Source organism: Marmota flaviventris, chromosome 5, assembly GCF_047511675.1.
Source record: "Marmota flaviventris isolate mMarFla1 chromosome 5, mMarFla1.hap1, whole genome shotgun sequence".
In the NCBI taxonomy this organism is placed as follows: Eukaryota; Metazoa; Chordata; class Mammalia; order Rodentia; family Sciuridae; genus Marmota; species Marmota flaviventris.
This window is the reverse complement of record NC_092502.1, coordinates 164,094,534-164,119,561: the sequence shown is the minus strand read 5'-3', so window position 1 is coordinate 164,119,561 and position 25,028 is coordinate 164,094,534. Positions and strand designations below refer to the sequence as shown.

The window sequence follows — 25,028 nt, the reverse complement described above, 5'->3', positions numbered from 1 at the left end:
GCCTCTCTTGGAGAAGGCATACGTGCCACATGTCTGCTGGAGCCCCTGGAAGTGTGCATGGAATCCCTGCAGCTGAGCACTCATGAAATGCCCAGCATGCTGAGGTTTCCTTCTGCTGGCCCAGGTGCCCGAGGTCCTGTTTGACCATGTTTGCTCCATTGTGCCCCCCAGCTCCCCCGACTCCTGTGTGTGTGTGTGTTTCTGAGTGTGTGTGCATGTGTGTGTACACATCTATGTGCACACACACACCTTTTAGAAATCAAGATATTGGCCACTAGGCCCCCGAGAATCTGGTGCAGTGAGCTCTCCCTCTCTGTTGCAGCCTCCACGGACATCGAGGGCTCTGTCTCCTCTTCTCAGAAGTCGGCTCTGTCCTCACAGAAAACATTAGATTCTTTGCCTGTTGCTGACAAGTTCAGGAAGAGGAGGGTGCCTGGTGGGAGGTTCCAAGCGCCTTCCGACTGGGAGTGTCTGAGCTGCCTGGAGAGGGCCAGTGGGCCCTGCTGCCTGGAGGGGGGTCCCAGCGGACAGGACAGCTCTGAGGGCAGGAGCCAGAGTGCCTTTCCCCATTCTGAGGCCTCGGAGGCAGAAGAGCAGACACCTCGCGGCACAGGCGACGCTGGAGTGGTGAGCTGGGGCACGAGGGTGTGCAGCCATGCTGTGCCTGGTTGTCGGGGGGCCCTGGTGGTCGGGGTCTGGCGTGCGCGCAGTGCCCTGACTCCCAGGGAAGGCAGCCCTACGCCTTCTTTTCCTTGGCACTGGCTCCCTTGCTCTGCACTGTTCCCACGGTGCCCAGTGTGGTCAGGTGGAAACGCAGCCACATATTAGAGGTGTTTTGGTCAGCTTTTTGGGTGCTGCAACTAAAAGATCCAACCAGAACAACTGTAGAGCAGGAGAAGCTTATTTGAGGGGTCGTGGTTTCAGGGGTCTTAGTCCACAGCCAGCCAGCTGGGTTCCTCAGGACTCGAGGTGAGGCAGAACGTCATGGCAGAAGAGTGTGGCAGCTCACATGACGATCAGGAAGCAGAGAGTTTCTACTCTCCAGGTACAAAATATGTACCCAAAGCCACGCCCCCAGTGCCCCACCTTCTCCAGCCACACCCCGCCTGCCTTCAGATGCCATCCATTGCATCCCACTGGTGATTAATTAACTGATTGGGTGACATTTCATACCCAGTCATCTCTCCTGCAGACCTTCTTGCATTGTCTTACACGTGATCTTCTGGGGGACATCTCACATTCAAGCCATAACATTCCTCCCCTGACCCCCAAAGGCTCAAACTCATCTGACGATGCACAATACATTTAGTCCATTCCCAAGGGTCCCCAGAGTCTCAGCAGTTCCGAGATGGCTCAAAGTTCAAGTCCAAGGTCTACTCTGAGGCTCAAGGCAATATTGCATTGTGAGCTCCTGCAGAATTAAAAGCAATTTACAAGTATCCAGTATGAAATGGTACAGAGTAAAGACTTCCACTCAGAAAAATAGGGACATAGGAAGAAGGGATGGGACCAAAGCAAGACCGAAACACAGCTGGGCAAACAAGCCCTGGAGCTCCACGTCCAGCCTCTGGGGCACAGGGCATCGTGAGGTTCTCTCCACAGGGCTGTGTGGCTCTGCCCTGTGGCCATGTGGGTGCAGCCCAAGTGGCCTTCCTGTTGGCTTGTCTCTGCTCGATTCCTGCAGCTTTCCTGGGGCAGTGTCCCACATTACTGGCATTTCTTAATCGCGGGGGTCTGTTCTAATCGCTCTTTAGATCTCCTTTTAGTTCACTGAATATCTTGATCATCAGTTTTTATAATTTTTCTATGGAATTCCATCCTCTTTCATATCTGTGGGATCTTTGTTGGGAATCATGGGTTCTGGGAGGATTGTTTGCCTGTTTCCTCATGTTTTTGGAGGCCTTGGACTCGCACACCCATTCAGATGGACCCCTTCCTCTTTTTTATTTTTATTTTTTAAATATTTTGGTTTTTAGTTGTAGTTGGTCACAGAACCTTTATTTTATTTCATGTGGAGCTGAGGATGGAACCCAGCGCCCCACGCTGCTAGATGAGCGCTCTACCCCAGCCCCCCTTTCCTCTTTTTATACCGTGTCCTTTTGCATGCAGACTGTTTGCTTCTGGCACTTCTGTTTCTGATATGTGAGCAATGTCGTTCCTGCCTGGGTCCTGGTTGTCTCCTGACCTGGGTGTTGAAGCGTGTGTGCAGTGAGGTTTACTACTGTTGCTTGGCTGAGATGTGGGTATTGCTTGGCAGCGGGGTCTCTGTTCTGTGAAGTGGCCCAGTCACCTTCCTGCCCCTGTTAGAAGAAGAGGGAGCCAGGAAGAGCCCTAATGTCACAAGAAGATGAAACATGGAACTGGCTCTGAGTGGGGAGGGGAGTGAAGAAGCGGCTATTCGAGGCACAAACCAAGGTGCAGACAGGCCAGCGTCAGGTGGAAACAGGTGTATGAGGGTATGGGACGAAAGCAAAAGTGTGCTTGTGTGGGTGTGTGCGGGCACAAGCACTTGTATACACATCCATGCAGTGAGAATACACACATATACTGTGTGTGGAATGGAAAAGAGTAAAAAGTAACAAAATATGATGAAGTGATATTGGAAAAATTCTAAAGTTAATATTTAAAATTAAAAATTTTTAAAGTAAAAAAATGGGGAGAATATGTCTGTTTTAGTCAGCTTTTTCCTTGCTACGACTAAAGGACCTGATCAGAACAATTTTAGAGGAGGAGAAATTTATCTGGGGGCTCACGGATTCAGAGGTCTCAGTCCACACACACAGACTGCATTCCTCAGGCTCAAGGTGAGGCTGACCTTATGGCAGAAGGGTGTGGCAGAGGGAAGCGGCTCACTTAACCATTAAGAAGCTGCAAGAGAGACTCCACTCACCAGATGCAAATATATACCCCACCAAAGCCTCGCCCCCGGGGGCCCTCCTCCTCCAGCGACACCCCACCTGCCTCCAGCTGCCACCAGTTAATCCCATCGGGGGACCACGTCACTGACTGGGTCATTTCTCCTGTGAACCTTCCTGCTTTGCCTCACATGTGAGCTCTTGGGGGACCCTCGCATCCAAACCATAGCAACGGAGGAAAAAAAGAGTTCCACATTGGAAGCTCCCAGAGTTGGGGTTTAGTCTTGAGCTTGGAACTCTGTCCGTGGGTGTCTGAGGTGTGATCCCCAGCCTCTGTGTCTCTGCTGGAGGTCGGATCTCTGGGGCCTCAGGTTAAGTCGATCCACTTTTAGGGCGTGGGTACTAACCCCATGGGTCTCACCTCACTGCTGAGTGCCCGAGTGTGGTACTCACCTGTGACAAAGGGAGCCCCCCCCCCCCCCTATTCATCCGGAGCCTGCATGCTCCACGCACCATTTTCCGGGCCTCCGTTCCAGACACTTTGGTTGAGACACACTCTGGGGGTCATAGTAGGCACCTGCTGGGTCCACTGGCAGCTTCCTCTGTCTCTTCTCACTGTGTGACCCCATGCTGGTGACCACCTCCCACAGAGCCATCTGCCCATGGCCAGGGATTGGGGTTGGTTGTCCCTTAAGCACATCCCACCCCCCACTGACTCTGGGTCTGTTAAGGTCAGCCTCCTTCTAGCCCACAGGGCTCCTCAGGTCAGTGTTTTATCTGCCAAGGTCTCCCCTCTCTCTGCTTGTGTTCCCCCATCCTCTCAGCGGCCACTGCTGCCAGCCGAGCTGGCGCATCTCTAAGTGTGTTTGAAGTTTCAGACTTTCTGTGTCTGGTTTCTCTTACTGTCCAGAACTGTTTCAGTGGGTTCCCTTAATTACCCACCGCACTGAGGAGATGTCTTCCTGCTTTTTAAGTCTGGTGCCAAGGAGCTGCTGGGTAGTGCCACCTTGCTGTAACCCGCCATCTTCTCTCCTTAGACCTGGTTCTTGCTGTGACCTGCCGGCCATGGCTGAACAGCCAGTTTCATGATCTTGTCTCCTTCACAGCCGTCTCCCAGACCACACTCAGTAGCTCCCCCTGGGAAAAGGGCTGTGCTGGAGTGGGCGCTCCTGGAAGCGCTCCTGGACCTGGTGGACAGGCACTGGAGTGGCTGCAAGTCCCTGCACAGCAACCAGGCCTTCCTCGGTGAGTCTAGGTGGGTGCTGGCCTTCAGTCCAGGCAGCAGCTCCTGGCAGGTGCTGCTGACCCGCCACGTGGGTCCTCCGCATCCACACCCTATGGAGCTCTGGAGAGTCTGCCAGGTGGCCCCAGTACCAGACAATGGACATCCTCCTGTGAGTGGAATGTGGTCCCTTACTGTGGCTGTGCTCCAATTTCCCTGTCTTCAAGCAGGGGTTTGGAGGCTGAGAAAAGGGCTTCTGCCTTCTCCAGATCCTCTTTGTGTGCTTGCTTGGGCACAGGCAGATTTGCAGAGCATCTGGCAGAAATGACCTGGGGCCCAGCAAGAGGCCCCTACTAGAGAGGGTTTGGGTCTGTTTGTGTCTGTGAACTGGTGACCAGTCAGTGCAGGAGCATTCAGGGGCTCCCACTATGCAGCCTGGTGCCTGCAGCCCAGACAGCTGCCTTCTCTCTTGCAGCATGGGCGTCCTGTTAGTGTCCTGTTAGCGAGGCTTGCTAGCTGGCAGACCCTGGACAGCACTCTGAGCTGCCTCCACTGCCAACCACTGGGCTCTGACCCCTCTTCTCAGTGTCCTGTCATGGCCTTTAGCTCCTCCTGTGTCAGGGTGCCCTGAGCCCATGCCTCCACACCTCTTCCTTGTGGCAGTGGGGTGGGTCCATGGTACCCAGGCTGCTGCCCCTGTGGATGAGCTTCCCCGGCACTCACCACGCTGCTCCAGATGTGGCTGCCAGCATACGCAGCTTCTGCCGGCGAGTCACCTTTTTTCTAGAATACAAGCTGTTGAGAATCAACATGGCTGCATGTAGAGAATCCAAGCAAAGTGACCCTGAAGCCTGCCGTCCCTCTGCCTCACCATTCTCCAGGCACAGGGTCACGTGCTGGGCATGTTCTGTCTGTGCTCCACGCTGTAGCTGTGAGCACTGTAATAGAATTCCCTTTTCACTCCAGCTCAGGCAAGGCACATTTTGTCATCTGTTCAAGAGTTTGCAGCAGCTCAGGACAGTTCAGAACTTGGGAATGAAGAAATTAGCTACCTGGCCCTTGAAAATAAATCCCTGCAAAACCGCCTGGCTGAGCACCAGCAGCAGTACACCACAACGCTGAACGAGGTGACGTCGCAGCTCAGCAACACACGCAGAGAGATGGTGAGTGGTGCCCTGTGCCTTTTCCTTTGTCCCTGGGACAGGAAGATGGAGCTTGTTCACAGCCCCAGCTGCAGTCCCTCGTCTCCCGTCCTGCTCCTCCAGGGCCACAAAGTCCTTCCTTTCCCAGTGATTGCTTCTCTTTCAGGGGCTCTACCTGACTGTTTCAGGCCCAGACCCCATGGAAACGGTGAATTGGCAATGGCAGGCTCTCTGGCTGTCCCTGTTCTGCCTTCCAGCTGCTGGTGGGATATGGGGACGAGGGGTCAAATCCAGGCTCCAAGGGGAGTCTTCTGTCCCTGATGACTGAGACACCAGTTACTGGGTGATTCTGTGGCCTGTCCTGCCACCCCAGCCAGGAAGTAGATGGCCCAGGGTGAGTGTCAGGAACTCTTCACCACCAGGTGGCGCCTAAGAGCAGCTAGAGCCACAAGCTTGGCCCTTGAGCTACACACAGGGCTGAGCTAACCCTGTGTGGGTCCCGGTGTGTTTGAGAGTACTGGGGTGTTTGCCTGTCTCAAGGTGGATGGTGCAAGCTGCAGAGCTACCATCCAGGCCCACAGGGCAACCACTGACCCTCTGAGAGAGCTCTATGGCGTGCTTCACCCCTGGTGAGCCCCTGGGTTTAGCATGCAGCCTCTGCAGGTGAGCCAAGCTGGCTCAGCTGCCCATCATCTGAAGGCCTGGTGAGTCAGGTCCTCTCCCAGGCTCCCCACAGGTGTCCTCCATGGGCCCGTTCAGGCTTTTGGAGTCCTTGCAACATGGGCAGTGCTTAGGGAAGTCCCCTGCTCATGTGGGCCCAGGGCCCACAGGGGGAGACAAACCTACAGTGTGCTTGCCTGGGGGCCATGGGGCCACTGCAGCAGCTGCCTGACCTGTCCACTGCCTCAGTCGCCCCTTTGTAAAATGGTGGAAACCACAGAATTGCTGGGACAAAGATGTGGAACTACCTGGCAAATAATGTCTATTTTATGAGCGCTTACATGAGAAATCCCACACAAAGCTTCTCTTTTTGAGAAAAAAAGATTGAACCCAGTGCCTCAGACATGCAAGGTAAGCACTCTGCCACTGAGCTACAGCCCCAGCCCCTTGAGAAAAAAAGAAAATAGCAAAACCACACAGGCAGCCCCTGGTGTTGAGACACACACCACAGCACTGTGCAGATGGCTGTTCTTGCAGGGCCCCCAGGTGAGAAAACACCCTTGGCGCTATGTGAGGAGTTTGACCTACATGTCTCTTCTGTTCCCTTAGGATACCTTGAGACAACATTTGGACAAGTCTTTGGAGGAGAATAGTAGCTTGAAATCTCTCTTATCCAGCATGAAAAAAGAAGTAAAGAGTGCAGATGCTTCAGCTGCACTGAATTTGCAGATCTCTGGTGAGTTTGCAGGTTTTTGGCTGACACTACTTTTTGATTTGATTCTCTAAATGTGCATGAGTAGTCTTCATTCTGAGTCATTTCTGCAAGAATTTGGAAGCAGAAAGTGCTCTCTCTGAGTGGAATGGGAGCCCCTGCCCCACTGGCCATGGTGTGGGTGGCCTTGACTGTGTTCCTTGGAGCGCATGGTAGCAGTGGGGGGCAAGCCCCACATAGCACCTGGGGGCCTGACTGTGGGGGAAGCAGAGGTCAGTGGTGGGCATCTGATAGGGCGTTTCACTCCCTAAATCCAAACACAGGATACAAACAAATCTATGCATGACCAGTGAGGCTGAGCGATGTCAGAGACAGTAAGAAAGCCAGAGCAGAAAGCTGCTCATAGTTTTCTTGACTTATTCTACAACCTTCTCTGGCGAGGAATTTGTGGGCCCTCCCCGGGGTGTCTTGGGCTCTGGTTGCATTGCTGCCTTCAGAGCAGATCATTGTTTTCTCCAGGTCCAGGTAATTTTCCCTTCCCTCTCTTCTCTTTCTGTGATTCTGTGTTGCCCTTTAGGAAAAGTACATCAGCTCTTTCAAGTTCAGGCATCTGGGTTGTAGAAAGAAGTGTTGGTGGTGGTGTCTGTTTCTGTGGTAACCTGTCGCGGTTTGCATTCCATGGACTTTCCTCTTCTCAGGAGAAGCCCTCCTTGGAGGTAGGAGGTGGCCATTCCTGGCTGGCACCTTCCTACCCGGCCCTCAGCTGTGACCTGTGCAGCCAGAGGCAGCGCAGAGGATGTCCCTCGGCTTAACTTTTTGGGCGAGGTGTCCGCTCAGACCTTTTGTTCCTTTACTTGGGTTGGGGTTTTACCTTGAATGATGAGAGTTCTTCCTTTCTTTTTCCTTTTGCAGATTTGAATTTTTCCTCTTTTTACTTCTGTTTCTAAGCGTTGGCCTGGTTGGCTTGCACTTGGTTCCTTTGGGTTTGGCCTTCATTTCCATGTGCCTCTGCTCTTGCCGATTCTGTTCTGAATTTCCTGACCTTTTCTGGCTCTGACTTGAGTTGTCTGTAATTTCTTACATTTCTTCTTTTGTGCTGGTCTTGAAATGGTGCCTGGTGGTTTGACCTGCCCTGTGGTCTGACTGTTGGAGTCTGTGGGGACACTCTTGCACTGGCCATGGGACTTGCCCGCAGTACTTTTCTGTTGTTGATTTCACATGAAATTTGTTCTCCTGGATCCCTGGAGGCAGGGCCAGGGCAGCTTTTCTGACTTCGTGGATAAATGTATGCCAGCCTCCTTTGAGGATTTTCAGGCTTGTTTGCTCCTCAGCCTTCTCTCTGGTGTTCCTGCTCAAACTTGCCTTGGAGCAGTGAGTTCTCGGCAGCGCAGGCACTCTTCTAGAAGGGACCACGCTGATCAGCCCTCCAGACTGCATGGGACCCCTGGTCTCTCCCTCATTAGGAAGGTGGTGCCTCTCCTGCATCTGCCATGGTTCCCTCATTGGCCCAGGACAGCAGGGACACTTGAGGACACTCCCACCTCAGTCAGTCAGATGCCCGACTGCTGACCTCTGCTTCCCTGACAGACAAGCCCCCAGCTCCTACATGGGGCTTGCCCCAATTTCTGGCATTTGAGATTTTAAAGACACCTTCGTTTCTTGTTCACTGGGTTCAGGTATTTTCTCTAGTGACTTTGTTGTCTGGGGGATCCTGAAACCATGCTACCCCTGTCCTCTACTCAGGCCCTTGAGTAGAAATATGAGCGCACGGATTCTGGGTGGCATGTAAGGTCTGGCACCTTATGGACACGTCCCTGTTGCCTTGGACTTGCTGGTGAGAAGAAAGTACTGCCAGCATCCTCGCCGACCTCCGCCATTACTTTCTCTCTGGGTCTCTGGTTGTGCTTAGTGGTGGTGTTCCCTGAGTGTGGACCTGGGGAGTCAAAAACCCTCTCTTTCTTTCCCTCTTGAGTTGGAAACAGAGACAGAGCTGTGTGGATGGAAGCTGCACTCATCTCTGTCACCGATGGCTGTGGAATTAGAGCCGTGGCCCGTGGGCCTCGCCAGCTTTCCAGTGCCCCTTCCCAAGCCACAGACTCCCCTCAGGGCACAGCTTCCTTCCTGTGGGAGGGACGTCCACCAGCAGGCTGATCCAGCGAAAGGGACATTGCACGTCCTCTGCGTGAGGACGTGGCTCTTCAGGGGTGTGTGCAGGGCTGACCCCCGGCTGCAAACACACAGAGGGGAGGGAGAGGCAGAGCCTCAATGTCTGCCCGCTGCCTGGAGGCCCAGAGCCAGTGTGCACTGGTGTTCCGGGTGTGAGTGCGTCTCACTACACACGGCTGCCCCTTCCTGCTCAGGACTCCAGGCGAGTGTGAAGCGGCTATCTGGTGAGGTGGTGGAGCTGAAGCAGCACTTGGAGCACTATGACAAGACCCAGGAGCTCACCCAGATGCTGCAGGAGAGCCACAGGTGCCTGCCCAGGAGCCCTGGGGGGAGCTGAGGGGGGAGCTGAGGGGGGAGCCCAGGCGCCTGCCCACGAGCCCTGAGGGGAGCTGAGGGGGGAGCTGAGGGGGGAGCCCAGGCGCCTGCCCACGAGCCCTGGGGGGAGCTGAGGGGGGAGCTGAGGGGGGAGCCCAGGTGCCTGCCCAGGAGCCCTGAGGGGAGCTGAGGGGGGAGCTGAGGGGGGAGCCCAGGTGCCTGCCCAGGAGCCCTGAGGGGAGCTGAGGGGGGAGCCCAGGTGCCTGCCCAGGAGCCCTGGGGGGAGCTGAGGGGGGAGCTGAGGGGGGAGCCCAGGCGCCTGCCCAGGAGCCCTGGGGGGAGCTGAGGGGGGAGCCCAGGTGCCTGCCCACGAGCCCTGGGGGGAGCTGAGGGGGGAGCCCAGGCGCCTGCCCAGGAGCCCTGGGGGGAGCTGAGGGGGGAGCTGAGGGGGGAGCCCAGGCGCCTGCCCACGAGCCCTGAGGGGAGCTGAGGGGGGAGCTGAGGGGGGAGCCCAGGCGCCTGCCCAGGAGCCCTGGGGGGAGCTGAGGGGGGAGCTGAGGGGGGAGCCCAGGTGCCTGCCCAGGAGCCCTGAGGGGAGCTGAGGGGGGAGCCCAGGTGCCTGCCCAGGAGCCCTGAGGGGAGCTGAGGGGGGAGCCCAGGTGCCTGCCCAGGAGCCCTGAGGGGAGCTGAGGGGGGAGCCCAGGTGCCTGCCCAGGAGCCCTGGGGGGAGCTGAGGGGGGAGCCCAGGCGCCTGCCCACGAGCCCTGGGGGGAGCTGAGGGGGGAGCTGAGGGGGGAGCCCAGGCGCCTGCCCAGGCCCTTCCTGCATCTGCACTCTATGAGAGGTGGTTCCTGAGGCGTGGTGGTGGCTAAGAGCTGTGGACTTGGAGGTGTGACCCAGGAAGCATGTAGCCTCACGTGTGAGCCGTGAGGTGTGAGCTGAAGTGATGTCCCCAGACGTGGCTGAGGTGTGGGCCCCGAGGCGTGGACCCCGAGGTGTGGACCCTAAAGCCTGGGCCCTGAGCTGTGGGCCCTGAGCTGTGGACCCTGAGGAGTTGACACTGAGGTGTGGACCCTGAACTGTAGGCCCTGGGGTGTGTGCCCTGAGCTGTGGGCCCTGAGCTATGGACCCTGAGCTAAAGACACTAAGGTGTGGATCCTGAACTGTAGGCCCTGAGGTGTGTGCCCTGAAGTGTGGGCCCTGAGCTGTGGGCCCTGAGGCATGGACATTGAGGAGTGGACCCTGAGTTGTAGGCCCTGAGCTGTGGACCCTGAGGAGTGGACCCTGAGGTGTGGACCCTGAGTTGTAGGCCCCGGGGTATGTGCCCTGAGGCATGGACCCTGAGTTGTGGACCCTGAGGCGTGGACCCTGAGCTGTGTGCCCTGAGACTGTGTGCCATCGTAGGGCAGGGCAGCCAGGCAAGGCTGGTTCTGTCCTGGAACCTGACAGGCTGTCCTCAGCAGGTCATGGGGACGAGCAGGTGAATGGCTCCCTCAACATGTGCCATGTGTGGATCTTTGACAAGATTACAAGACCCTTTATAGCCAACAGAATAATGTCCTAACTCTACCAAGGACCCAGACTGCCACTCCTCCAACCCCCAGTCAGCGTGTTGATTCTGACTCGCGACAAGCTGTCAGAATCAGAGCCCATGCCTCAGGGTCCACAGCTCAGGGTCCATGCCTCAGGGTCCACAGCTCAGGGTCCATGCCTCAGGGTCCACAGCTCAGGGTCCATGCCTCAGGGTCCACAGCTCAGGGCCCATGCCTCAGGGTCCACAGCTCAGGGTCCATGTCTCGAGGTCCACAGCTCAGGGTCCATGTCTCGAGGTCCACAGCTCAGGGTCCATGTCTCGAGGTCCACAGCTCAGGGTCCACAGCTCAGTTGTGGGCAGGGCAGGTGCAGAGCATCTAAATGCAGAGGGATGGGCTTTGCCTTGGGCTCACGCTAGCTGTCTAGGGCCTACTCAGTGGATTGGTCAGTGGGGTACCCTCTTTGTGGTGAACGGCAGACGTCACCACAGCAGCTTGGAGGTGAAGAGAGGGTGAAGTGTGCAGCACTTCCTGAGCCCTCTGCCGGGAAGTGTGATAATGGGGTTTCCATCACCTCGTCGCCTGTCAGAATCAACACGCTGACTGGGGGTTGGAGAAGTGGCAGTCTGGGTCCTTGGTAGAGTTAGGACGTTATTCTGCTGGCCATAAAGGGCTTCATAATCTTGTCAAAGACCCACACATGGCACATGTTGAAGGAGCCATTCATCTGCCCGTTGGCTGAGCCAGGGGTGAAGTGGGCACAGCTCATTCTGATCAGGAAGGGTACAACAGATGGACAGTGGCCAGTGGGAAGTGGGAGATGACCAGGCCATGATCAGGTGGTGGACCTGGGTATTGCTGGGAAGAGAGAGAACCTGACTCAGAAAAGGCCAAGGGATGGGCTGTGGGCCAGGCAGTGGCGGGAAGGACAGTGCTGTGGGGAGGGTGGCAGAGGCCCTGCGTTTGAGGAGCTTAGCAGGCCTCTCCCTGTGGTCCTGCAGCTCCCTGGTCAGCACCAACGAGCACCTGCTGCAAGAGTTGGGCCGGGTGCGGGCACAGCACAGGGCTGAGGTGGAACAGATGCACTGGAGCTTCCAGGAGCTCAAGAAGACCACGGCCCTGTTCCCGCCCCGCAGCGCCAGTCTTGGTGGCCGCCAGTCCTGCTGATGCTGCCCAGAGCCGTGATTTCTTTCACTGTCTGTCACAGCCTCATGGTTTGCACCTTTGTCTTTCTCTACCTTCATTTGCTGGTGAGATCTGTCTCTTCTGTTTGTAATTACCTTATGATTCTTGAAAGGTATTCAGGGTTTATAGTTCAGCTTTCTAAAATGTCCTAAAATGATAGGATGAATCCTAGGCCTTTGCATGTTAGGAGACAAAAACCATGTTTGCATCAAATATCCTAAGATGAAGTAAATGCAGTTTTTCTTCCTAACATAAGAGATATCTATGTATAATAATTAAGATGGTAACCTTTTGTGTGACAAGCCTTCCTCAATAAAACTCATGTTGTTCTGAAAAGTTAAGTTTTAAGTGGCTCTTTATAACCAAATGAGTTTCTCATTGAATTCTTTGGTGAAGACAGACTACATACCATGGAGAGGGAGTGCGAAATAATAAATTCCAAGACTTAATAAGAGTAATACTTGTAAGATGTGAGAAATACTTAAAAATATTGTTTTATGATACTAACATGTCATAGTAAAAACATCTACTCAAGACCTGACTTTTGCTTGCAGTGTATTTCTGAAAATTATATCATATCAGGACATAAAAATAGGTTTTCAGTTTGGAGGCTTACTTCATATGTAATCCTTGCTTTGGTAAAACAAAGTGACTTTTTAAAAACTATGTTTGCTTTAGCAAGAAAGAGCAGGCAGACGAAGGTGCTCTGTGTTGGCTGGGTGTGGCGTGGTGTGAGTGGGCAGAGGTGGGAGTGAGCCTCAGGTGCCCTTCCTGACACCTGTCATGGCTGGATCCATCAGCATCAGTGTCTGGACTTGCTAGAAAATGTCATGCCAGACTGGTTTTTGCATGGGGTGGGGTCCTGGAAGTCTCAGAAGATGTCAGCACTAGTCCATTTAAGCCTGTAGAGAATGACCACCATGCCAGCATGTTCCTCTTGTGGGGGTTCTTGGGAAACTTCACCTTTCCTGCCCCTGCCCTGGTCTCTAGCGTGCTCACGTGAGACCATGACGCTGCCACGCCCTCGAGCACCTTTGTCTTTTCCGTCCTCTGCCTCAGGGCTTCACTTAGGGTTGCTCTGCTGGTTGGTTGCAAGTTGCTGAGCTCTTCTTCTTCATGCTTGATCCAGCTTAGGCCTGGGCAGTTAGTTAGTTTTTATCATCACGATTGTGTGTATTTTAGCTTTTAGATGCCATTTGTTCTTAAGGTTTTGTTTCCCACTGTGTTCCTGTTCCCTTAACTCCTTGACCATGCCCAGGACAGCTCACCAGGTAATGCAGACTGTTCACAACGTGAACCACCAGCAGCCCGTAAGACCATCTCTAGAAGGCGTGCAGTGCACTTCCCGGGGTTTGATTGGCCTTTTTCTGGGTATACGGGTCATCTGGATTTCTTTTTCTACAGTGACTGTTCAAGTCCTTTCCCTGTTTTCTGTTGGATAGTCTGTTTCCTGTTTATTTGCAAGACTTAGTTATAGGCTGAGCTTCTCTGATTGAAAAATCCAGAGTGCTCCAAAATCTGAAAACTCTTCAGTATATCAGGGTCCAGATGTGCCTCCGTGATTAGTGTACACCTGGCATGTGTGAGGCCCTGGGTTCATCCCCAGCACTGCATGAAAAAAAGTTGAATTTTTGGATTAGGGATACTTAGCCAGTAACATCTATGCAAATATTCCGAAATCTGAAATACTGTGGTCCAGGCAACGTGGTTGAGGAACGCTTAGCCTGTATCCTGAGCTTGGTGCTTTGTGGGTTGCACTCATAATTGGATGCTGCTTTTCATTTTTTAATAGCACTTCTTAAGAGGAATTTCAGACTTTGATATGGTCCAATTATCAGCCCAATTATCAGCATTTTGGATCTAATTGTAAAAAACCATTTTTCATAGTCATTGTGATATTGTGAAATACACATCCAGTCTCTGCCCAGCTTCCTGACATCCAGCTTCTAAAGCCCTTAGATCTCTCAAGGGTCTTTTGGGTGCTGATGTGTTGACTGTTGTCTGCCCCTCGGTAGCTTCAGAATGGGCCAGTATAGGAAAGAGCACAGTAGGTCTGAGGGTTTCAGCCTCCCCCACAGCCCCAGGGCGGGAGGAGGACCCATCAGCCATGTAGTCAGTCATGCCCGCCTAGCGAAGCTTCCACAGAAACCTGAAGAAACAAGGCCTGGGGACTTCTGCGGAGCTGAGCACGAGGAGGTTCCCAAGGGTGGCACAGAGAGTGCGTGGAGCCCTGCACCTTCCCACTTACCTGGCCCTGCGCCCCTCTTCACCTCTGCCTTTGCAGGGTGCACCATGATAAGCCAGTAGCACTTTCCCCAGTCCTGCCAGCGGCTCAGGCGAATGGCCTGACCCCAAGACCAGGGGCCTTGCTGCGGTGCTGCAGGGTGTGTTCCTGACCTGTCGGCTGCGCAGTGCCTGCCTGCAGAGGGAGGAGGCGGCCAGCACCTTCGGTGCTGGAGTGGAGTCAGTGAGAAGTCCCTGTGCTGTTCCTGGGCCCCAGCGTGAGGTGCCCACAGTTCCCCTCCAAAGGAGTCTGCAGAGTGGACTTGGGTCCAGGGGTGCCTTTCACCTAGAGTGGACTTCTGCACGGGCTGGGGTGGCTAAGGACCCACTTCTGTCGTTCTCAGCTGGGTCCAGGCACTTCCACCCCGGTGCTGAAGGCCTCCACATCCGCCTTGCCCACCGGCCTCCACACCTTTCCCTTCCATCAGGAGGTCTGGCTATTTTTGACCTTTTGCATTTCACAAATTTACTGAGCCCTGATTTCTTCAGTAAGTGGTATGATTAAGTTCTAGGACAGTACCTAACATACAGTAAGTGCTGGGTGATCATGGCTTAGATAGCGATGACGACTGTCCTGCTTCAGAGGTGACAGGGTCTTAGGATATCCTAAGATATCTGTTCCTTTTGGGATTTGCATAAGTACACTATCATGAGTCGGGCTGTGCGTTCCTTCTCTGTGTTCCAGAGTCTGTTCACAATTATAATCATTCCATCCATGACACTTGGTGGCGCTAGCCAGTGAAGTCATTTGGGCCTGGAATGTTGTGTGGGGGGACAATTTGGACTAGTGAGGCACTTAAGTGTTTTCACAGAGAATCCAGCCACGTGACTAGCAGCAGTCTTTGAGAACTGGGGTGTGTCTTGTCAGAGCTGAGCAGAGAAGAGGCTGTGGGCCGTTTTGACAGCTGCCTTGTCCCCAGGGACCTTGGTAGCCACATCACAGGGACAGGGAGAACATTCTTGTTGAAAAGATCTCTCACTGACCCCAGGTGGGCTTGTGTGAGAACTCGATGCACCTGTCAGCCGCTGCGGGTCTCCAGCGGGGCAGGCAGCTACCACCCAGTCGGAGGGCTGCGCAGGCTTTCTGCTGCCCTTGAGGTCTGGGAATTGGCCCTCATGCTCTTAATTTTCAGGCATAACATTTATATTTTCGATGGCATTTCAGTGGCTTCAGCCTTTGAAGTTGTGTCACGGTGGCAGATGTAGGGATATCCCCTTGTTCAAGCAAGACCTTGCCACACAAGGTGAGGGGTGTGGGGAGGAGAGGTCCAGCTGCTGGGCCACGTCCCAGCAGCTGCCAAGCAGGCTGCGCCTTACCCTCTGCCTCCTCGCCTCTGGTGGAAGGTGTGCTGACTCCAGGCTGCGCACCTGCTCACCTCCTCAGCACCCTGCCGCCTCCCACCCCGGGCTCCCCAAGTGTTTGCTGGACATGTTTAGTTTCACAGGAAGTCTTCGTATGGTCACTGAAATTTGAATTACTGGCCTGTTTATTCTCTTTGTTCTGCTCTCTTCACATCCCAGATATTGCTTGGGTGACTCTTTCTGCTTTAGAATTTCCCTTATGTCTAATGGTAGCAAAATCTCTTTTGTTAACTAAAAATGCCTTTATCCTCTTTGGAAGCTGTTTTGTTGGGCTAGTGTTCCAAGTCGGCTTGGGTTTTGTGGCATCCTGCTGATGATGTCATGCCCAGTTTGGAGGTAGCTGGGTGGTTGGTGGTGATAGACGGCTGTTCACCTGCCCTTGCGTGGTCAGCCCCAGCCAGGAAGCAAAAGGCTCCCTTGGGTAACGATAACCCAGGGCCTGTGTGCTGTGCATGCAGTGCAGAGGATCCTCCTGCCCCTCTGCAGTCTCTTCTGGGGTGTTCCCTGTGGTGGATGTTAGGGTTAGAATGTCAGGCCCACTTTGCCAGGAGGTGACGCTAGCACAGGCAGTGTGCACTCTGAGGAAGGCAGGAGACCCATGTTGTAACACCTTTATTCATCACTTTACCAATGACACACGATGCTACGACAGCACACACACAGGAGAAATGTGCAGACAGACAGGAGCTGTTTCACTAAAAATTTACAGGCCAGGCCACAAAAGCAAGTCCAACAGGTGACATGGTGCCTTGCGCTCTGTGGGAGGGACAGCATGGCCTCAGGACCCCAGAGACCTTCCTGGTGAGTGTGATTTAGACATCAGCAGAAGAGCCTTTCTGAGTCGGAACACCCAGACACCAACATTACCCATCACACTGATAAAGTGATACGCTCGGTTCTCCTTAACGTTAATAAAATCGTGTAAAAATATATTGCATATATATACATAAATTTGTTTCCATTTCTTGAAAAAACTTAGTACAAACTAGTAGTATATTATCCCTTTCAAGTTTCTTTTAGGTTGTGCAAGTTTCCTTTGTCGTTTGGCTTGGTTTAGTTGTTAAGAGGTCTAAAGGAAGAGGGATGGTTAACATAAGAAGGCCTGTCCCGCCCAACTCCCATCCCGTCCCAGGGACAGGTCAGGCCCTGAAACACAGAGCTCACCGACTCCTCAGTGGTCAGCCAGTGGAGGGAGGGTAAGCAGTACAGTGTTTACGGACGTCTGGCCTATCGATGACTTCACAGTAGAGCTGAGTTGTCACCCTTTGTTGTACTGAGCAGTGACAACAGGTTGTCCTCGTGTGGCAGGCGCTGCGGGGCAGAGGAGCAGCGGGCTTGCGTGTGCCCTGTGGGAGGAAGTAGCCGACAGGCAGGCACGCTTCCCCGTAAAGGGACAGGTGTAAATGCTATAGGTGCCCAAGCCCTGGCACCCTCCAGCCACACTCCCTCCAGTCCTGCCACGGTGCCAGAGCAGCTGTGGCCAGTACTGAGCGCACCGTGTGGCCGTGGGAGGCAGCTGCAGCCACCCAGGCTGCCCAGCGCCTGCCCCAAGCTGCCAGCCACTCAGACCCTGGAGGGGTGACAAACAGGTGGGGGGTGGCAGGAATCATGCAGATTGAACCACTAAGGTGCCTTTTCAAAATGTCCCTGCATCTGCTGTCATTGTCGTCTGCCCTCAAACATAAGACCAAGGATATCAAAGGTGTAAAAATACTCCAGTATAAATATATATCTTTTGCTATGATATTTTTAAACATCACTTGAACTTTGATTTTGGTAGAGCTAACCACTACGACCCTTACAGACCACTTACTAGGTGCTTATCCTAAAGCAGTAAACAGAAGTAAATAAGCCTCTGCTAGGATCAGCGCTCCCCACCACTCTCCTACCGCCTCCTTCCCTGAGGGTGACACACCGTCAGCTCCGTCCACCTCGACAACCTGCCCCTCTCTCTTGGGTGTCACCTGACAGAACCTGACTTGTCACCAGTGTCTCCTTATAATTCATCCCTGTCTCCTGGATGTTACCTCCCGACAGAATGTCACCTGAGAGAACCTGTCCTTGTCTCCTGAGAGTCACCTCCTGACAGAACGTGTCCCTGTGTCTTGGGTTGCCTGCTGTGCAGTTTCTGTTACTCACAGGTGCGTTTGCCCCTGTGAACCGTGGTTAGTAGAAGCTACTTGGCATTGAGAAACCGCGCGACAGAGGCGGGACCTGCCCACAGCTCACGGCGTCCAGAGCCCAGTTTTAAAGTGTGATGACCACGAAGTCTCCTGGGTTGGTTTTTACTGCCCTTTCCTTGCTAGGGACACAGGTGGGAAGGGAGGGTGTGTTTCAAAGCTACAGTCTGAAACTGACCAGAGAAGGATATGGTCCTTACCCACGTGTGTCCGAGGAAGCCCCTGGAACCTGTTGGGGACAAAATGGGAACCACTCGTCTGATGCAGTGCTATGTGCCAGGTGCCACGAGTACCACGTGATGGGACAGCCTAGCGCATTGGGCTTCCCTGCCACAAGCCCGAGGGCATACCAGGCTGGGATGTGGAGGGCCACCAAGGTTTTTCGTCAATAAAACCCAAGGATTTGTTATGGTGACCAGGAATGCATTCTCCAGTTCTCATGAGAAGTGAGAGGACTTGGTCTGGCAAGGGGCGCGCCTTCAGGAGCCAGAGCTGGCTGGGGCTGGCACTCTGCAGCCTGGGACGTGTGGCCCTGCCAGTCTGTGCTTCTCTGTCCAGTTGTGGGCAGTGATTTCATGAGGTGTTGGCTGCGTGGACAGAGTGCCCAGTCACGGGGGATTGGGGTCCCCTGAGGATGGCACTGAGATGGCTGCTTCTGCGTGGATCCAGTTTCCTGTGTTCCTGCAGCAAGCCAGCCCACGACTTGGTCTGAGTCGTCCTTGTCCGACAGTGACTCACTGACCAGCAGACAGTGTCCTGGTGCTCCACACAGACTGTGGGGTCCCAGGGAGCATCCATACCTGATAACGTGGTACAGGACCCCTTGGGTGCCCCCCTGGCCCATCCCTCTACCCTGGCCCAGGGCACGTGCCTGTAGGGACTGTTGCCCGGCTTGGCCATGATGATGGGAACTAAGCTTCACAGGCAGAAGAAAGGGGGAAGAGCAGCCTCAGACCAAGAGATGGCCAGCCACGGGGGCCCCCTGGGAACCAGGGGTGCTGGAGAGGGCAAGAGCCAGGAGGATGTGGGTGTTCCGGGGCCCTGGGACTGGGGGACTGGGGAGACCACTGATGAATACTGCTGCTAGTTTGAATACAGGGCTGTGGGGATAGTGGTGAGATTATCTAACACTTTGCACAGAGCTGGTGTCCAACACTTCCCACGTTGTTTTGGCCTCTAATCTATTCCCACAAAAGACCAGCTTGAAGTCTGGAATGCTGGGCTGGGGTTGGGCACCTGGCAGCTTCTCCCCAGAGCAGCGAGATGACACCCACAGGGAGTCCCAAAGCCTCAGACCCAGTTCCCCCTGTCATCCTTGCCAGGCACCTGGTCTCCCAGGACCTCAGAAGGATGCTGTCTGCTGGGCCCACCCCATCCTCATGGAGGCCATCAGTGCTGGGGGACTCGGGGAGCCTTCAGCACTCAGGGACTATCAGCCGGGACCGAGGGCTCTGCTCTGCTCTGCTCAGGGGCTGGGGTCTGGCCCCCACGGGGCTGCAGCTGTGACTGGGCACTCTTCAGGCTCAGGAGAGGTGGGTGGCATGTCCACCTGCCATGGCAGGAAGAGGGCCTTACCGTCTGCCTGTGCTGTGGGCTGGGCTGAGAGTCCACCTGAAGAGCCACCCGGACAGTCAGTGGCCAAGAACAAGCAGGTTCTTGGAGGCATTTCCCCAGGCTGCCGTGGGCTCTTCCCAGGACTACAGCCCCGCGGGTTGCTGTGGGCCCTGGTGACAGTCGTGGCACACGCCTCTTAGCCTCAGTATGGCACAGCAACGCTCAGTCCCTGTGCCTGCACAACACTGAGGAGGGGCTGCACGTGGCAGCCTGTGGTGTGGGTGGCAGGGTCCTGGGCCAGCTCTGCACTGGCCCTGTGCACTCAGCTGCCCATGGCAGGAAAAGAAACCCCAGAAAATGCCACTGGCCTGGCATCTCCCTGGTCCTGAGGCTTGGTGTCCTGCACTGTGGGCTGTCGGGAGGACGGAGAGCTGAGGACGCTGCACAGACCTCACTGAGGGAGGCGGCAAGCAAAGCCGGGCAGAGCCAGCACAGCCACGCAGGAGAGCCCGAGAGGCCCCCCTCGCACCGAGGCCACTGCGTGGGCTCTGCACCACACGTCTCCCAGTCTGGCTGGTGACACGCAGGGCGAGCTGAGCCCCCTGGACCACTCTAAGCACAAGCGGTCACCATTGCTCATCACGGCTAGGACAGCACAGGGAAGGAGCTGCCCACTTCACTCCCAGGCCACTCCCTGGGCAGCCCAAGGTTCTGCTGTGGCTCCTTGGCCTGCCTCTCACCCCACTGCGCTCAGCACAGACCTGTCCACAGGCACTGCATGTGTGGCCTGCCACACGCCCTGCCAGGAAAGCGTGAAGGGCTGTGGCCCCGGCTCGTGGGGCGCCTCGGACACTGCCTGCGTCCTGCTGGGGTAGCAGTTTTATTTGTGCTGTTGGTTAGTTTGTTAACTCCTACTGCCTAAGAGGCTCCTAGAAGGTGTCAGAAGGTCAGTAGGGCCTCTGACAGGGTCTGCCCCACTTGTTCCCACACCTAACAGCTCCCAAAATGCCCCTTTCCCTGCAAGCAGGTATCCAGTGTGGCACAGTCCTGGGGGACAATTTGAAAAGGACCATCCACTTCCCAGTTCTGGACGAGACAACTGTGTTAGGAAGGGTCAGTGAATCAGGACCCAAACCTGGGTCTGAGAGGTGTTGCCGGGCAGGAGGTAGCCTGGGTGTCCCCTTCCCAGCAGGCAAGGCCAAGGTCCATGAGTCCTGCCCAGTGTGCAAAGGAATGTGATGAAGTGGGACGGGGTGCCAGTCGGGCACGCGCCTCACGCGTCCCCAGCGTCTCCAGGGTGTCGTGCAGCTACTTGCCCCCCTGCACCTTCTGGTCATAGGTGCCTGCGTGTTTATAGCCAGGCACGTAGCCTGACTCATCCACCAGGTCCACGCGGCCAGCCTTGCCCTTGCCCTTGCCCGATGGGTCGAAGCGCTCCTTGTGGGAGCCCGTGAACTTGGTCGTGTCCGTGAGCCGCGACACGGTGGGCGAGGACACGGCTTTCTGCAGGAGGAAAGTGGGGAGAAGAGCGTTAATGCGAGCTAAGCAAGGAGGCAGTTGAGGACAGCCACTGGCCGGTGACTCAGCTGGGCCGAGGTCTGGACACACCCACCTCCCCTGCGCCAGCTCAGTCCTGGGTGGGGGGTGACGGATCTGGCAGTCCTTCAAGCTGCCCGATGTTCGAGGGTTGCACGCCTCTAACTGCAACCAGTGGCCACCCGAGAACAGGGGCTGTGGGAACCCGGGCCCGCCCACACCGGGCCCCGCCCAGCCAGACCCAGCCCTGCTCACCGTGACCCCTGAGATGACAGGCGCACGGCCCTCAATGAGCCGGTGCACCTCGCGAACCGCCTCCTCGCTGCTCTTGTCCTTGAATCGCTTCTTGGCCAGCTCCTCCAGCGCCTCCTGGAACTGCTCGAAGGTGATGGTCCGGCAGGACTTCCCTCTGTGGATGCGGGCGGGCCCCATAAGCATGGGAGCAGACACCCCCAAGACGGCCCCTGCCCAGCCAGCGTGCGTCCCCACGCCTGCTGTTTGGCAACCCGGGGCACGCAGTGGCCACGGGCAACAAGCACTGCACACTGCCACCAGCAGCCAGCCGCCCAGAAGGAGCCCGGCAACACTCTGTGGTGGCCGGTGGAGTCGCCTCCCCAACCCACACCTGCACCGAGGCCCTTCCCTGGGTCCCCTGTTTCCCCTGCCCTCATGGGGTACAGTCAGCCAGCTGGTGGCTCTAGGTTAGAATAGCCAGAGCCATGATGTGTCCAGACACAGTGTGCCCAAACACATCCCACAGTTTCACCACGTCCTCCCTCAGGAGGTCATCCAGGCAACTTGAAAATGTTCCAAAGTCTTCTTTACCTTACAATTTTGCTTTAAAAACATTTTTCAACTTTGATAGGATCTGTCCCAACTAATCCAAATTAGTGAGTTTTTCAATGTCTGAACTCTGGATGAGGCTCAGGTCTGCAGAGGACCCTGCGCAGCACTGGGGAATACTAGTACACCAGCCAGACACAGGCCGCCTGGAGGGGCCAAGCAACTGTGGCTGCCCACTTACAAGCCCCAAACGTCCAGGGCCCAAGAGACAACGGACAGTGAACGCTGGCAAGGGTGAGAGGGGACCTAGCACAGTCAGAGTGGTTTAAAAAATGAGAGCCAAGTTGGAGAACTGAGTGCACAGTCCCTCAGGACTGTGCACGGGGATGAGGCCAGCCAGGGGGACGGCAACGCCTGCACACACCAGATCCCTCCGACCCACACCTGGCCCCACATGTGTCCACTCAGACACATCCCAGTGCCCCTGAAACTCAGCACACTGGGGAGAGGATGCGTGAGTCAGTACAGGTTTCCCAGAAATAACTGCACATGCTGCATTAATGAAACAAGAGTGGGCAATGTCTCCAAATATCAAACCGCCCCAGAGACACAGATGTCTATCAAGCCAGGAGATGTTGCCCTCCGCCCTCCACAGGGAAAGACGGGGACTGCACAGATGCACAGGCGACTCTGCAGCCCCGTGTGCAGGGGCCTGCCTGCAGGAAGTGCCAGGTACAGCACTGGGGTCTGGGGGGCTGCATAGGTGAGCACCATGGGTCCCACAGCCCCATCCCTCGGTTCTGGCCCCCGAGAGATGAAGATTTGGCCCTCACCTAGCCCCATGTGAATGCTGTCACAGTTTTAGTCACAGTCACTCAAATCTGAAAACCCAAAAGTCCTTCCACACTGGACTTGCAAATACACTGTGGCATGTGGACACCAAATGAGTGATGCCCAGAGGGACACTGGACCCCAAGTGGCCAGGCTGAGGAGCTGGACGTGGAGACGCCTCCACGTGGCTCCCCACAGAACCCGTGTCTTCCAGAGCCTGGAGCGCGCACACTCTTCCCTGAAAACCTGAGACACGTGGATCAGACGCCCTCAGGTCAAGAAAAGAGCTGAACTTGAGGGGGGAGACGTCCCCCACTGGGAGGCCCCAGATCCTGTAGCCAGGACCCTTATGCCTCTCCAGGGAGGATCACTGAGACCCCACAACGGGACTGTGCCCCCAACACATTCTAGAACTATCTGCTGGGGAAAGGGGCTCAGTGGTGTAGTGGGGGGAGGCTGTAGCCCCCAGAAGCTCACAGCTTGCATGTGCCAGCTGTCCCCTGTGATACTGGCTGAACCAGCCGCCCTGGGCTGCTGGAGCCTGCCACCCAGTGCCTGGGTCTGACAGCCTGGCTGTCCTCTCTGGGCCCTGGGGGCCTCTCTGTTTGTCCCGGGCTGTCAAAGCCACTCTTGTCTCCTGCTCACTGGCCTGCTGGGGGGGACATGTGAGTGCCAGGCCGACGGCCAGCCTGTGACCTACCACTGAGGCACACAGCCCCCTGCGGGTGACCACCGCACCAGGCACCACCAGCACGGGTCACGGGGGAGGGGGCTGGGGGGCCCCATCAGAGGCCACATTCAGATGGGGCTGGATGCCTGCTCTGCTGCACCAGGAGCCCACAGTGCTGCTGAGGAGAGGGAGCCCCGGTCTCGGGCCCCAAGCTCACAGAGCTGTCCCCAGGGGACCCAGCACTTCTGCCCACAGCAGTCCCCAGTGAGTCTAGGAACACAATGCCTGTCACTCCAGGGCTCTCTGGACACAGTGAGCCTGTTCTGTAGAGCCCTGGGACTGCGGGTCTCCCCAGAGCTGGGGCTCCCCGGCCCCGGCCTCTCAGTCGGAGCCCTGCTCCAAAGCCAGCCCAGCGGGATGTGGCCTCTGCTCACACCCAGCGCTCCAGTCGCCTGCCTGTGTGTCCCAGGCTGACGGGGGGCCTGGCAGGGCTGCAGGAACCACGCTGGGGCCAATACTGAGCTCAGAGGCCTGCACCTCCAGGGCCCACCCTCCAGCTCCGGGCTTATGCAAAGCCCCCAGCCCCTTCCAAGGCACCTTTGTGAGAGGATCCCTCTCTACAGGGATGGGTGATCAGAGATGATTTTGGGGTTCGGAGAAGGCGGCTGGCTCTCCTGGGCTCCCTGGCTCTGTGACAGTTTGGATCCCCAAGGGACCTCTGAGGAGGGGTTCACCAGCCAGATGCCACTACCGGGAGAGAGCGGGCTGTGGTAAGGGCAGAGCTGCCCCTGCACTTGGAGGGTCAGAGCAAGAATGCTGGTCACGCAGGCATGAAGCTCCACGACACTGCCCCTGGCTCTGGGCTGGGCGTGGACCCTACCTGGGGCTTCTTCAGGGCCGGGGTGGACAGGACTGGAAGCTGCCCACACTTCTGCTAGACTGTGGAGCAGCCCAAGCACTGGCCCAGGGCTCCCCCATGCCCACTGACTGCCCCTGCCTCCCCCAGGACCCAGCCCCAAGATCCATACCAAGATGAGGCTGAGGCTGAAGCTGGATCAGAGCTCTCCAGGGTCTCCAGGTGACCACAACAGCCAGACCACTTAGGAAACCCCTCAGGCTCAGCTGACCAGCGAGACCATCCACCAGCCAAGAGGTCAGGCCATGACCCTGCTGAGGTCCCACTAGGACCCCAGGCCACTGGGCCGGGGCTGTACTAGGGCTGCTCAAGTTCCAGAGGTCTGACCGCGAGCCATCACCACCTGCCTCCAGGGGTCGCCTGGGTCCAAAATGTTGTTACCTCCCTCTGAAGAGGAAAGAAGCCATCCCTAAAGTGCCCTGGCTCCTGTGCCTGGTGCCTTCCAGGTCCTCACCAGGCCTGGGCACAGGGCCCGCTCAGCCAGGAGGCCTGGGGCTGCTGCCTCCATCACGCCAACCCGTGACCTCGGGGGCCTGACAATTCTGGGTGTCTGGGGAAGGTCATTCCTTACATGGCCTGCATGCACTGTCCAGCTGGTTTACAAGGTAAGGTGGACACTGTCACCAGAATTGCCCCGTTCCCTCCTCTTTGACTCACCAGGGCACAGGACCACCAGCCCCCAGACCCTTAGCCAAATATGCTGCACACGACTTTTCCAGTGCCCCCCGCCCCACAGTACTGTGGTGCCTCCCCTCAGGAAGAAGCCACGGTCTCGGCACTGCCACAGGTGGCCACTAGGGGGCTGCTCAGCAATGGGAAGGGAGGCCACGCTCCGCTCCTGGAACCAAGATCCTGGGTCTTGCCCCATGCCCTGTGCTCACCCTCCCTTGGGACATGTGGCTGTGTCCCAGGCCCAGTAAGCAGAGCCTGAGGAAGGGGGCGCCCCAGGGTGGGTGCAGAGGTGAGCAGGGCTGGGGTCTCCTGGCTTTCCGGGATGAGTGGGCCTACCGAGGGCACCCAGCATCTGCCCCTCCTGCAACACACCTGGCTGGGGCTCTCCCGGGCCTGGGCCTGCTTCTGGGACCTGTGCCCAGTGTCTGCAGACTTCGGACGATGTCCTTTAG

At 56.2% G+C, this 25,028-nt stretch overlaps 2 protein-coding genes across 6 annotated transcripts in view; one reads left to right on the top strand and one right to left on the bottom strand.

Annotated features, from left to right (window-relative positions):
• Cep72 (centrosomal protein 72) overlaps window positions 1–12,130 on the top strand; it is a 34,346-nt gene extending 22,216 nt beyond the window's left edge. For 2 of the 3 annotated variants that reach the window (XM_071611896.1, XM_027943897.3), the window contains exons 7-12: window positions 323–627; window positions 3,962–4,100; window positions 5,044–5,240; window positions 6,489–6,615; window positions 8,952–9,063; window positions 11,606–12,130. In XM_071611896.1, the coding sequence (XP_071467997.1) occupies window positions 323–627; window positions 3,962–4,100; window positions 5,044–5,240; window positions 6,489–6,615; window positions 8,952–9,063; window positions 11,606–11,771 (1,046 nt within the window). In that variant the 3' untranslated portion in view covers window positions 11,772–12,130. The remainder of the gene's footprint in view (window positions 1–322; window positions 628–3,961; window positions 4,101–5,043; window positions 5,241–6,488; window positions 6,616–8,951; window positions 9,064–11,605) is intronic. The other variant, XM_027943898.3, reaches the window with a different exon arrangement.
• A 3,898-nt stretch (window positions 12,131–16,028) lies between these two features.
• The window catches only part of Tppp (tubulin polymerization promoting protein), a 31,168-nt gene continuing 22,168 nt past the window's right edge, over window positions 16,029–25,028 (bottom strand). For all 3 annotated transcript variants that reach the window (XM_071612713.1, XM_071612714.1, XM_027943933.2), the window contains 2 exons: window positions 20,960–21,113; window positions 16,029–20,671 (listed from right to left, as the gene is read on the bottom strand). In XM_071612713.1, the coding sequence (XP_071468814.1) occupies window positions 20,477–20,671; window positions 20,960–21,113 (349 nt within the window). In that variant the 3' untranslated portion in view covers window positions 16,029–20,476. The remainder of the gene's footprint in view (window positions 20,672–20,959; window positions 21,114–25,028) is intronic.